Genomic DNA, 14,838 nt, shown 5'->3' on the forward strand with positions numbered 1-14,838 from the left:
ACTAATAGGAAAGGTAAATATCCTATGCAATCTTTTCTTTCTTTGTCTCGATTGTCTTCCTCTTTTCAGCATACAATTATGAACATTGATGGTGGCATTGAACCCAAAAATTACAATGAAGTTGCAAAAGAATCTAGCTGCCAAAAAGCTATGAAATATGAACTTTTAGCTTTGGAACAAAACCACACACGGACTCTGACTAATCTTCCGTCTGGCACTAGCACAGTAGGCTGTAAATGGGTCTATAAAGTGAAGCACAAAGTAGATGGATCTATTGAGCGACACAAAGCTCGTTTAGTTGCTAAGGGATATACCTAACTTGAGGATATGGACTTCCATGACACGTATGCTCCTATTGCCAAGCTCTTCATGGTTCGTCTCATTCTAGCTATTGTAACCTCTAAAGAATGGAAGTTATCCCAGCTTGACGTGAACAACGCATTTCTCCACAGGGATCTTGAGGAGACTATCTACATGGACCTATCTCTTGGTCTTACCATTGAAAATGGACAAATTTGTCTTTTGTAGAAATCCTTGTATGGATTAAAGCAGGCCAGTAGACAGTGGTATGCGAATCTTTCATCTTTTCTATACACTCATAATTTTATCCAAATTGTTGTTGATCATTCTCTCTTTGTTAAATTTGTTGATAATTGCATCACCATTTTGCTTGTTTATGTGGATGATATCATCCTTACAGGTAATGATCAATCCTTCATAGATCATATTACTTCACAGCTTGATAAGAACTTTAAAATCAAAATCCTAGGGACCATTACTTATTTTCTTGGTTTTGAAATTGCTAAAAATAAGCATGGTATCAATTTCTCCTAGAGAAAGTATACCCTTGATATTTTAACTATGACTGGTATGATCAATTGCTCTCCTGTTACCACTTACAAAAGATTAATAGGAAAGTTAGTCTATTTGACCAACACAAGGCCAAACATAACGTATGTTGTTTTTCACCTTAGTCAATATGTTGTTGCCCACACAAAGGATCATTTACAAGCTGCCTTTCATGTGTTAAGATATCTGAAACAGACCATTGGTCAAGGCATCTTTCTCCCTGCCCATAGTGACATTCACCTCTGAGGCTACAACGACTCTGATTGGGCGAATTGTGTAAATACAAGACGACCTGTCATTGGTTTCATTGTTTACCTTGGAGAATCACCAATTAGTTGGAAATCCAAAAAGTAAGCAACCATCTCCAGAAGCTCCTCAAAATCAGAATATTGTGCTCTTGTTCAGACATCCTGTGAAATTTAGTGGTTAACTCACCTCTTACAAGCCCTTCATATCACCTACACTTCACCGGCTACTATCTATTGCGACAATGCCTCAACAATTAAAATTTCCACAAACCCAGTCTTCCACGAACGTACCAAACATGTGAAAATTGACTGCCACACTATCAGAGAAAAGATACAACAAGGATTACTCAAATTACTTCCTGTTCGCACCAACCAACAGTTAGTTGATATCCTGACCAAAGCTCCACCACCTGGGTTATTTTCTAAGCTTAATTCCAAGTTTGGCAGTCACAACATCTACTGCCCGCTTGAGGGGGATCTCATAATACAAAAAAACTCGTGCCCAACACCAAATTTTACTGCTCGGCACCAGGAAATTCATGATTAAATGTTATTCTGTTTATAACAGACTCAATAGTTAGTTTCTTTTTCTACTATATAACTCCTTTCAGTGTTATTCTGTAAACAAGCTTTCCATAGTAATAAAATCAGTTTCAGTTTTCTCTCTTCCCTTTTCTTTGCATTTTGCAAACCTTCTCCTTCTCTGTCTGTATAAACCTGCTTCTACGTCTAAGTTTCTTTTGCTTTCATGATGAGGCATGGGATTTAAGATTTATACATTTATTAATAACAAGAAAAAAAAATATTTAAAATTCTAGCTAAAAGAAATGTGTGAAATTCACAATAATACAATAATCAACATTGGAGTAGATTTAGGAAAGAAATGAATTTAAATTCAGATAAATTTCAATTTGATGGCTATCCAGATGTTTCGGCATTTTTTTTTTCTTTATCGTGTTGAAGATAAACATATTTTTAAGTTGACTCATGTACTCACATGGCAAACACTAACCAAACAGATTTTTTCACTAAAATAAAAATTATACATTTATTCACAATACATTTGTATACATTTACTTACAACAACAAAAATAATAAAATTAAAAATTAAAATTCTAGCTAAAAGGAATGCATGAAATTTATAATAATATCATGATCAACATCGGAGTTGATTTAGGATATAAATAAGTTTAAAATAGGATAATTTTTCACAACTCAGATCTAGATGTTTCGACATTTTTTTCCTTTGTCTGGTTGAAGATAAACATATTTTTAGGTTGACTCATGCACACGACCAACACTAACACATTACATTTATTCAAAATAAAATAAAAATTATATCTTTATTCATACAAAGAGGAATAATAAAATAAAATTAAAAAAATTAAAATTTTAGTTAAAATAAATGCGTGGAATTTACAATAATACAATAATCAAGTTGGAGCTGATTTAGGAAGTAAATGAATTTAAAACCAGATATTTTTTCATGGGTCTGATCCAGATGTTTCGGCATTTTTCTTTCCTTTTGTCGTGTTGAAGTTAAACATGTTTTTAGGTTGACTCATGCACACACATGAGAAACACTAACAAAATACATTTATCGACAATAATACATTCGAAGTAGCACATATATAATCCATAAAATAAAGAAAGTAATGCTCAATTTTAAACAATCCAGTCAAAAGGGATGACCAAAACTAGGTTGATCACAAATAAATTGTGATTACTATTAAACAAATGAAAAATGGTATGGCAGTTTCCTAGGTTAGAAAATAAAAAGAAAAAAGATAAAGCAAGCGAAAACAAAGGAGAAACATAGATTAGTTTCCTAGGTTAGGAAATAAAAGTAAAAGAATAGGTATGGTAGTTTAAAGCACTATGTTTCTTCCACTCACTTATTTACATTGGCATAATTAATAAGAAAAAGAAGAAAAAAAATGGGAAAGAAGCTCACATACACTGTTTTTTCTCTCTATCTCTCACACTACACGGACCTCCCTCTTACCTTCTTCCACTTGTCACCACACTCTCTTGCTGTAAAAGAACTCATGCATTTCTCTCTCTCATCCACAAATACTCCAACTAAAAACTAGGGCTACTAGCCCTTAATTATCACTACAACAACAAACTCCACCCTTGTTTATATATTAACTCACTTCCTCCTCTCCTCTGATCTATCTATCTATCTGTCTCTTTTCTCTTCCTTCTTTTTTTTTCTTTTTTTTTTTTGACATTTTCAAGTTTCAACCCAACCACTCTTGGAATTTGAATTTTATGTATGGCTTTGATATTGGATCAACAATCAAACTTCAAGCACTTTTGTAAGATTTGCAAGAAAGGTTTTGGCTGTGGAAGAGCTTTGGGAGGACACATGAGGGCTCATGGCATAGGAGATGAAGGTGGTCAAATGGATGACGATGATCAGGCTAGTGATTGGGAAGATAGGTTGGGAGGGAATGTGCCACCGAGCAACAAACGCATGTATGCTTTGAGAACAAACCCTAATAGGCTAAAGAGTTGTAGGGTATGCGAGAATTGTGGCAAGGAGTTTTTGTCGTGGAAATCTTTCCTTGAACACGGAAAATGCACCTCCGAGGATGCCGACTCCTTTGTGTCTTCTCCGGGCTCCGACGCCGATGACGGTGGCATCGGCGGCGGTGATCGGAGAGGATGCGGGTGGTCGAAGAGAAAACGGTCCTTGAGAACTAAGGTTGGTAGCTTCAATTACAATTGCCCATCAAGCGAGGAAGAAGACCTAGCGAATTGTTTAATAATGTTGTCGAATGGCACTGTAGATCCTCTTGCGGCCGAGCCCGAAGAATCGTGTGCATCCGCTAGCAAGGAGGAAGAACAACGGAGAAATCCCATGAATTTCATTGCACCATTGTCGTACAAAGTTAACAACAATAATAATAATAATATTCACAACATGAACAACCTGGTTGACAACAAGGCGAAAGGGATTGCCAAGGGTTTGTTCGAATGCAAAGCATGCAAGAAGGTTTTCAATTCACATCAAGCATTGGGTGGCCATAGAGCAAGCCACAAAAAGGTTAAGGGTTGTTTTGCTGCGAGACTAGACAACCTTGACGACAACCTCATGACCGAGGATGATGTAATCACACACGAAGAACTGTTCCCAACAAAATCAAACTCCACCCTCCAATTCGAGCATGGGTCCAACCCCACGTTGCCCTCTTCCTCCAAGAGAAAATCCAAAGTTCATGAATGTTCAATTTGCCATAGGAGTTTCTCTTCAGGACAAGCTCTTGGGGGACACAAAAGGTGTCATTGGATCACATCGAACGCACCCGACACATCCACGTTAACGAGATTTCAACAATTTCACGACCACTTGGATCAAATACCCAAGTTCGACACCTCTTCTGAGCCTCTTGATCTCAAGTTAGACCTTAACCTTCCTGCACCTTCCAATGACCTTGCAAGAAGGAACGTTTCTACAGAAATTTACTTGCAGCCTTGGGTTACATCGAAGGATGTTAAAGATGATAACAATAGCCAGTGTCAAAGTCTCCATCACAATAACAACGTTGTTAATGTTGATATTGACAACAACACCAACAACAACGAGGACGAGAAAAACACAAATAACCCAATGCAAAATGTGGATAACGAGACTGATAATAAGATCAAGTTGGCCAAACTAAGTGAGCTAAAAGACATGAACATTGGAGGCAGTTCTTCACCATGGTTGCAGGTGGGAATCGGTTCAGCTGCTACTGACGTCACAAATGATAACACCTGATACATATATATAATACTTATCACAAAACCATTTTGATAATATAACTAATTAAAGTGTGTTTGGATTTAAGTTAAAAAATTTTAACTATTTTTCCAATTTTATTAAACCTTATCACAACAACATGTTTATACCTATATTTTTGTTTTCAATTGAGTTTAACTCAACTTCATTTTTTAACTGCAGTTCAAACACACTTTAAAGTTATCTTTTCATCTTTATTTCATAAACACCCAAAATGTAAGTAATTTAACCATGACTGTCACACTTACAAAAAGAAAAATTGTTAGTTTATCATACTTATATATACATATACATACATATAACTCGCCATTTTTTATATCTTTTTTGTAAAGTTTATTTTGCATATCAAGTAATTATTCTGAATAAAGTTAACTAAAAGATTCATATTTACAAAGCATCTTGTTCATTTTATGTTTGCCTGTTTCTCAAAGAATTTTTTTTACTGGTTCACCTGGGCTTTAATTATTAGATTCATGAGAAAATACTCAGTCTCGTACTTATTAAATTATTTGCCCAACAGAAATTATTTTAATGTATTTTTTTCCATCTCATTTTCAATTGCATTATTTTCTGGTTTTCATTTCAGCTCTTGCAGTTATCTTAAATTATTTTATATTCTAATATAAATATTTTATTTTATTAGCATTAAATAGAGTAAAGAAATAAAGTGATTTTGTATTACCAGTCGTTATGTTTTTTCCTTTCCAGAGTTGTCTCATCCTTGAGGTATGTTTTGTCCTGCGTTTTCTGTGATACAATTTTTTAAAGGACTATTTTATTCATATAACTATATAACTAATTATACTATTATTTTAGTTTTAAACTTTATTTATATTTAGTGTTATCATCTGAGTATAATATTTTTTATAGTTAAAGGTACGAGTTTCCTATGTATGATGAAACTGAAAAAAAAAAAATACTAATAGTCACAGTTTCATTAAATAAAATTTATAAAAAACTAAATGAAGATAATTTATAGAAGAAAATGTTAAGCATGTTACGTGTAATTCTTAAAAAAATTATGAAAAATATGTGTGAAAAACTTAGTAATGTTAAACAAATTCTAACTAAATAAGACGATATATAACATTAATTTTACAACTTTTTTAAAAAAAAAAATTATATCTCTTTGGTGACAGTTCCAGGGTCCTTCGATTTGCGGTTCCTAGGCTTTTCGTGGTTTGGGAGTTGTGTGCGTATAACTTAGTTTTGTCTGTTTGAGATTTTCTTGTTTGCTTTTTGAGTTTTTGCATTGCATATAGTTGTTGCTGGTTTGGGTCTTGCTTTTTGTTTTGTTTTGTTCCCGAAAGTTCCTGCTCCGTCCAGCCAGCAGGTGTGCATGCTACCTGTTTGTTGTTTTGTTTCTTTGGCTTCTTGCAGGTTTTTTTCTTTTATGGGTCCAGCCTCTGTTGGTTTTGAGATTCCTTGGGGCTGTGTTCAACAATATGTTTCGTTGGTCCCTATTAAACCTCCTCAGTTGGTTACTGCCACGGTTCAAGAAAGAACCTTTGCTTAAATGCTCCATAATGGATGTAGCATACCTCTCTCCCAGATGCCATTTTCTTGTATTAAAGGAGACACAATCTCTATTCAGATTGCTGGACTGGAAAATTGTAAAAATTGTCTCCGAGGAAGATCATTTACGAAAGGGATAAACCTCTCACATATCTTGATCTTTGTAAAAAACTTGAAACAGCTCGGAAATCTTTGGGTGTTTGGACTGTTATCCCCCTTGGTAAGGGGTTATATAAAGTTGCCTTCACATTGAAGACTCGGTTAACGATAAGACCTTGGAATAACTTTTGGTATTGTCAAGGTTTTGCTTGAACCAAAGATTATGTTCCGGCTATGATGTTAAAGTTCAATGTTGTGTTTGGATTTATGACCTTCTTTGGAGTATTTGTTACTGCAAGCTATCTTTTCTTTTTTCGAAAAGGTATCAGTACCGGTATTCTCTTGGAACTATCAAATCAGAGTTTGATGGAAAGAACTGATTATGAGAAGTTTTGTGGTTAACATGGAGTATGAAAAGCTTCCAACCTTTTGTTCTTGTTGAAAGATGATATGTCATTCAATTCATAATTGTATAAGGCTTGAAACTGAGGTTCCCAAAGCAGGTATATTTTCCCAAGAAGGGGATGAAAGAACTCAGGACACTAACAAAATATTAGTCATATTGAAGTTAATTTTCCTCTTATTTGAGCTGCTAAAAAGAATATGTTTGAAAATCTTGATAAGATTTGGAAGACATGCTAGAATTTGAAATCTATATCTAAGGAGACTGCAGAAGGGGATTCTAAATCATGATTCAGATGATAGTATTGATAGTGTGTATTATAACTGGAAAAATTAACTGTATCAATGAGGTGCACATTTTGAAATAATTTCTCCAGTTATGTTATGGGAAAGATAAGGATATTCCTACCTCAACTCAACAATATTCATTGGATTTGTTGCTAAGAAGTTGGAAATTGATAACTTTTGAAGCTTCAAACACTTCTAGTAAGTTACATAACGTTAAGAATCTGAATACTGTACTGGTTTCTAAGGATTCTGAAACTGCATAAAACAATAGCTACTGAAACTAATAGCCGTACTTCTGTCTGACACTTTGTCTTAATTAGCTGCTAAAGTTATTATTGTTTATAAGTTTTGGTTGGATAAGATTGTAGAGGATGAGGATTGGATTCATTGAATGAACAAGAGCAACTATTGTTGTTGAATAGTTGCTGATTTCATGTTTTTTGAACTTAACAATGTTAGAAGAGTCAACATGAGTATTATTAGCTATTTTGAGAAATCGTGTTTTGTTAATTTTAAATATGTCATTCATATTTGTTAGGATGGTTGAATTGGTTAAAATTGAATATGAATTGGTGTTTTTATGAATGGAGAATATATTTTTTGTTGGTGATGTAATTTTTATTATTTTAGTTTAGGAGATAACTAGTTTGAATGGATATAATTATTAGCATGGGTGCACATGAATTTCTTGTTGCGTTTAAAATATATTAGAAGTATTAGAAATGATAAAAAGTTGCTAAAACATCAATTTTGAATTTGTTATGTTTTTTGACCTTTTCAATTCTTACTTAAGCAAGAAATTCTCAATCAAGCGATATATGAATCAAAAGCTGCAGGAACATGTAGCCTAAGCAAAGAACTACAATTCAAGCAACTAGCACAATATAGCTTAAGTCACGAACCATAACTCAAGCAAGGGAATGACCAAGAACGATTTCTATTTTACTGAAAAATATTGTTTAAGCAAAGTGATCTTCCTCAAGCCACATTTTCTTAGTCTTTCAAACATGTTTTTTTTTTTTTTTACTTAGTTTAAAGTTTTTCGAGGTTCAATAATCATAATTCATAAATATATAACTTTTGAATGTTTTATTCTTATAAATGGTTGAATTATTAAGAATAAAAACGAGGTTGTATGAATTATGTGTTCCATTAAATATTGAGATTATAAAAAAATAGAAAGATTATATTGAAAATGATATGATGATTCAATGTTCTTCTATTGTATTTGTTTATCATTATGTATTATGATATGTTTTAAGAAGTTATATATTTGAGATTGTATGTTAACTATTTTGTGATCATATATACTAAGTAAAGATTCATACAACATATGTTTTTTTGTCTCACTATAATGATCTAAATATGTAAATTTAAAACATCATATGCTAAGAAAGTGAGGATTTCCTTATCAGCAATGTGTGTGTATGTGTGTGTACACACACAAGAGACACTAAGGGCAGCTGAACCCTTGTACAAAGTTATTATTCTTAACAAAGATATTATAATTAAACCCAACAATAAATCCATATATAGAAAACTCTTGCACAAAAAGATTTAACAGGTTGCAGAAAAAATCGTTAGGTTGAAAACAAGCCTTTGATCATATGAGTATCATTGCTCTCAAGTTTAAGAAGGTCTTATTAGTATTTCCCTACATTTATAGTTGATTTTTGTGGTAAATACCACTCCCTAATATATATATTTTAACCCTTGGAAGTTGTTTTCATCCATGGACAGAACATAAGCTTTTATTCCTAGCATTGTTTCATAGTCTTTCCATCTCCAAAGATCATATCATTCAAATAATGACCTATTATATTATGACAAGTATTTTAAGCATGTTATAGGATCAAGAAATTGAGGATGAGTTCTTGCACACTAGAACATTGTTAAGAAGTCATTGGAGTGAGAAGGACCTTTCATGTAAGTTATTTAGGGACAAATTACGTTATTTTAAGGATTGACATAAATACAAATACAAATGACATAAAATAATATCTCTTTTATGTTGGTTAATCATATGAGATAAAAAGTTATATTTTCATCCATTAAGATAAAAAACACAATGTAAAAAATATATTTTTTATACCTGACTTAAGGAGTTAAATAAATAAGTACATAAATGGATTTGTTGGTGCAAAGAACCAATTTTTATGTTTTGCATTGACGACTTAAAAAAGTCGCATCTTATAAAAGTAAATTAATATTTTATGTGCAATAAAAAACTTATAATAAGGTGTATGAACATGGGTTGCAATGAAAATTATCTTGATTTTTTATGAAGTGGTATGACATTTTGAGTTGAATATTAGTTTCTCGTAAAACATACTTAATATGAGTTTTTTAGAAGTTTCTTATTTGCTCTTTGTTACATGATTTACACATATAACTTTACATAGTTTCTCGTTTCTATTAGTTATATAATGTCTTTTGTTATACCAATTTTTCCTTTTTCTTACGTGTATATAACATATACTTATGTCTATGCATAATATGAAATAATAGTAATCTTCTCTCTCTTCTCTTCATCTTAGATGGTATAGAGCCGATATGGCATTATCATCTTCCGTTTCTACAGATTCAATTCTTTCTTTCCCACCCAATCTTGTTTTTGTTCCCCATTCATTTCAAACACCAAATTTTATAAAACTTGATGAAGATTCATATCTTTTTTTTTTGGCACCAACAAGTTTGGCGACTTTACATGGAATGAAACTACAACATTTTTCTTGAAACCTCATCAGTTCCTTCTCAGTTTCTCACAACTATTGATGAATTGGATGGAGTTATCAACCCAATCTTCTACAATTACTATCAACAAGATCAACTAATCATGGCATTATTGCTTGCTTCAATGACACCTCCTACTCTCACACACATGGTAGGTTTGACTTCTTCTTGTGAAATTTGGAACAAGCTCTCAATTCATTTTGCGTCCCACACTGATGCAAAAATAAAGAAATTCAAGGTTCAATTATGAAATCCCAAGAAAGATCGTTTTGTTTTTACTTATCTTATGGACATAAGAAAATCATTGCCACATTAGCTGTTGTAGGCTCACCGATTTCCACTGAAGATCATATAGACACAATTTTTGATGGACTTCCTAAAGAATATGATGGTTTCATTACATATGTCATATTAAGAACTGATCATTAAACTATTGTGGAGGTCAAATTTTTTCTTCTTGCACAAGAAGAATGCTTTGAGAAGCATCACTCAGCTAAATCTTTTCTTCTGCAAGCAAACACAACGTCATCATCTTGGTCTTACACTCATGGTCAATCTCGCACTAACTGTGGTGGTCACTACTCAAATGAATCTTCGTCAATAGGTCTCAAAATCGATCATCTTTCCATAATTCATCATTTTCCAATATCAATCAACGTGCACAATGTCAAATATGTTCCAAACATGGTCATTCAGTTGCAACATGTTAGCATCGATATGAACCTTCCCTGTCCACCATTGCTGCAAATTTCACAAGTGCTCCCTCCATTATGTCTGATAACACAAAAACTTTCATCTTGGGTACCCTATCTACTTTTCATGATCCTTTATGGTATCCAAATTTTGGAGCTTCACATCACATTACTCATGACTCGAGTTATTTCATATCATGGGGCTGACGTTGTTCAAATAGGAAATGGTAAAGGTTTGAAAATTAATCATGTTGGTAATGCTCATTTCACTATTCCTCATACACACACATTACCTTTCTTCTTCATCAATTACTTGAAGTACTATTAGGAATATAATGGAACATAAAAGAAAATCATCCTTGAGGAAAAAGATCAACTCAACGTATTATTCATAATAAGGGTATATATACAAAGTATGTGATAGAAACAAAAAGGAGAGAGAAAAGCAGAGAAAAAGTTAACGTAACAGAATTTAGTAATGGCAACAGAATTGTGGGGCCAATGGGCCAGAGAATGATCTGAGTATCATTAATATCACCTCTCAAGATGGAGCATGGATATTGAGCAGGCCCATCTTGGATAAATTCTTCTAAAACATAGTGAGATATAATGACTTGGTGAGCATGTCAACGACTTAGTGTTTATAAGAAACATGAGATAAAACAATAAGTCCTTTAAGAACTTTGGTTGTTATAAAATGGCAGTCCACTTCAATGTGTTTACTTCTTTCGTGAAAGGATGGATTTTTGGCAAGTTGAATGGCAAAAAGATTATCACAGAAAACAACAAAAGGATTTGGAATTCTTAAGCCTAAATCATCAGTTATGTATTGTAACCATTGAATCTCACAAGCTACCGATGCTAAGACCAGGCCTCTTAGCTTTACCAATTTCTACCATAACTTTGTCATGGTCATGGAACCCTCAGAGGTTGGTCCCTTTGCATCTTTCATTTTCTTTAAGTTTGTTGTGTTTCATGTGTAGACCTACTTTTTGGACCAAAGTTTATATTTTTTTGTGATCGTCTGCTTCAAGCATCTCTTTTATTTTTTGTACAAAGTTTTTATTTTTATGGATCGTTGTGGTTTTCTATATCACAAGACTATCTAGAGTTTGAAGAAGGTTTTTATGAACAATGGGGAAATTACTACTCACGGGGATGAACTTTTTCAGTGATCCAAAAGGAAACGTGATCAACATAGAGTTTGAAGAAACTCTTCTTGCTCAAAGACATATTCGTGCGGTTCAGGAGATAATGCGGTTTTATGATCTTAACGATGATTATTACGTGTGTACTCTTTTATTGTGGAGATCGATACTTTCGCATAAGGGTGTTCAATTTAGACTGAAAGGAGGTTGAGTATCCTAGTAGAAGAAAAAATGCTCTTGCATGTAACCCTCTGTCCTCAATAAGTTTTTTCCAAGCATTTAAGGTGCAATTTATCCCAAACACGGTATGCAACTTTAGTCAATTTTTATTATAATTTGTAGTGTAGATCTATAGATATTGTTGCTAATATTGGCTTTTTGATGATTCTTTTCATAGTTGTTGTTAACTTTGGCCGATCACTTCCAAATATTCTGTGAGCATAAAGTGTCTTTTAATGATCCAGTCAAATTGTATGATCCTTTGTCAGAAAAGTTTGAAATATATGTGGACATAGATGAGGTTGGGAGGATGGTATTGTTTGGTTTTTGTCGGTACGTTTCATTTTATGGGTTGAGTTCTCCTTGTTTCCTACATTTAAATTATGTAGGAAACAATATATTTCTTCACAGGATCTTCTCGGGCTAAGGAATTGAAATAGATTATAAGAGGCATTTGGCTAGTGCTTCTAACACCCAAGTTCAAGTTGGTTTTGCTAATTGTGAGAAAATATTAAGTAGTTATGATGTTCAAGCATCTTCTTTGGTATGGTTTATATTTATAGTTATGTGTTTATAATTTTCATTTATATTTATGTTATTTTAACACATTTTGTTTGAATGTAGTATTTGGATGCCAAGTTTGTAAAAGAATGTTTGGTGAAGGGGCGAAAAACCTACGTGCTGACAAATGGGCAATCTCAATACTAGAACTGCAAAATTTGTTGGATAGGCAGAAGTGCATTTGAGTGTTATCTCATATGCAATTGGAAGAAATTCTGTAAAAAAAAAAGGGTTGGCTGCTGGTGATCGTATAAAATTTATGGTGGAGAATGACGAAAAGAACGTGATCCATATTTTGAAGATTTAACATATTTTAGTGTTTGTTAATATTTTGTGTCTGAAACAAATATATGAGACCTATGAACAATTTTTTTATCTTTCGTTTTCATGATTTGCACATTTCCAATATTTTGTATGTCAACATTAATATATTTTGGTATGTTGGCATGTATGTTTATGAACACCTGGTTATTTAATATTACATTGAGTATGTCTACTAATTATCTCTACTAATTGTCTCTCGTGATTGTTAAATTATTTTCTTCCAGTAGTTTATATTTTCATTAAGTAGATTATTTCAATAACCAAAAACTTTGAATAAATTAAAAATATATATTACCAAATTTAAATTTTCATTAAGTAGATTATTTCAATAACCTAAAACTTTGAATAAATAAAAATTGTATATTACCAAATTTATATTTTCATTAAGTAGATTATTTCAATAACCACAACTTTGAATAAATAAAAATTATATATTACCAAATTTCTAATTATATGATACCTAGTGCAATTATAATTAAACATTAGTAAACTTATTCTTAATACCAATTCATAAATAATATTGTTAATTTATATAATTATGATTCTATAAAAATGGATCCAAATTACAGATAGTATAAGTATTCCAGTTCTGAAATATTATTAACTAAAAAAATTCAATTAATTTATTAATGTTAGTTATAAAAAATGAACAATTCATTGTGTACGTTTAGACTTACTATAATATTATATTAATATAAAAATCATAATAAGTTCCAAATAATAATATTACTTATAATTATTATAGAAAACTCAATTCGACAAATAATTGGAAATGTCGTAATTTGATGCACTTAATATAGGTTTGGATAGTCGTAATTACGATATTTTGTCAATATATGAACATGGATCACCATTTGTGTGAGCTTATAACATTAATAACGTCAAAGATGTGGGAGGTGCGTTACATAATTATGGTGGTTTCTTTAGTTAAATGTTTAGTATGAATTGAGCTAGTTATAGATTTGGAAAGTCTTGTTTGACCTCACAACATTAATAACCTGACAATTGTGGCAGGTCCACTACATAATTACAGTGGTGTCTTTAGTAAAAAGATTCAGTATCAATTGGGCTAAATATAGGTTTGGAAAGTCATACTTTTCATAAGTAATTACTATATGAACTATATGAACTTACATTAGGACTTATTTGAACTTATTGTGCTAGGTGTACCAAAGAATTATGGTGGTGTCAATAATAACTACTAAAAGCAGTTGGTTGAATCTCTGCATATAATTAATTGTTATTGTGTTGTTGGTGTATGGTAGTTTGGATTTTTAATGCATTATGGCAAATAAGGATTTCTTACAACAATGTAATGGTCAGTTCAAGACATGATAAAGCAACGCATATGATCAAAGTAGCCAACCATTTACTTGGATCTCCATCTTTTGCCGCAATGCATTCTTACAAAAACTGAATACATGACACCATAACAGCATAGGAATGCACACCAATTAAGCATTCATATTTTTGTAAGTACTCTCAGACATACATTTTTCCCAAAACACAGGCACAGGTATGTTAACATACATTGCACTTACACATTGTTAAAAACTTCTTTGAAAACTACATTTGTGGTAGCAGTCAAAGGATTGTTTACAATGTCATGGATTAAAATCTTTAATCATGGGTTGCTTTTAACTTTAGAAGCTACAACATATAATTGACCATGACTAAAATCCTACTACTAACTTCCATAGCTTTATGAATTTATCCTTCATGGTTGTAACAAAGCCAAACCTTGTACCAAGTAGCTTAACCATAATCAACGACATTGTCTTATGATAAAACTTTGACTACTTGGCAACTCCATGTGATCTTAGCATTCGTTGCTTATGCTCACATCATCACTACATATTTCTTTATAATTTTCTTTTCAACTAAATATTTTATTTTTATTTTTTACCTACTTTTAATTCACCCATTTTATTTTTCTGAACTAAACTTACACGATATTTCTAATGTGCCACACT

General features: G+C 32.3%; 1 protein-coding gene across 1 annotated transcript; it reads left to right on the forward strand.

Annotated features, from left to right (window-relative positions):
* Positions 1-3,097: 3,097 nt before the first annotated feature.
* On the forward strand, positions 3,098-5,144 carry LOC114165502 (zinc finger protein ZAT9-like). Its single transcript, XM_028050109.2, has one exon. The coding sequence runs from the start codon at positions 3,376-3,378 to the stop codon at positions 4,861-4,863; it is 1,488 nt and encodes a 495-aa protein (XP_027905910.1). The 5' UTR covers positions 3,098-3,375; the 3' UTR covers positions 4,864-5,144.
* Positions 5,145-14,838: the final 9,694 nt, after the last annotated feature.

Source organism: Vigna unguiculata, chromosome 10 (genome assembly GCF_037176805.1).
Source record: "Vigna unguiculata cultivar grain cowpea cultivar isolate G323 ecotype 2 chromosome 10, ASM3717680v1, whole genome shotgun sequence".
NCBI classification, from domain to species: domain Eukaryota; kingdom Viridiplantae; phylum Streptophyta; class Magnoliopsida; order Fabales; family Fabaceae; genus Vigna; species Vigna unguiculata.

Coding starts and splice junctions, on each gene's coding strand:
- LOC114165502 (XM_028050109.2), top strand. CDS start 3,376: ATGGCTTTGATATTGGATCAACAATCAAACTTCAAGCACTTTTGTAAG.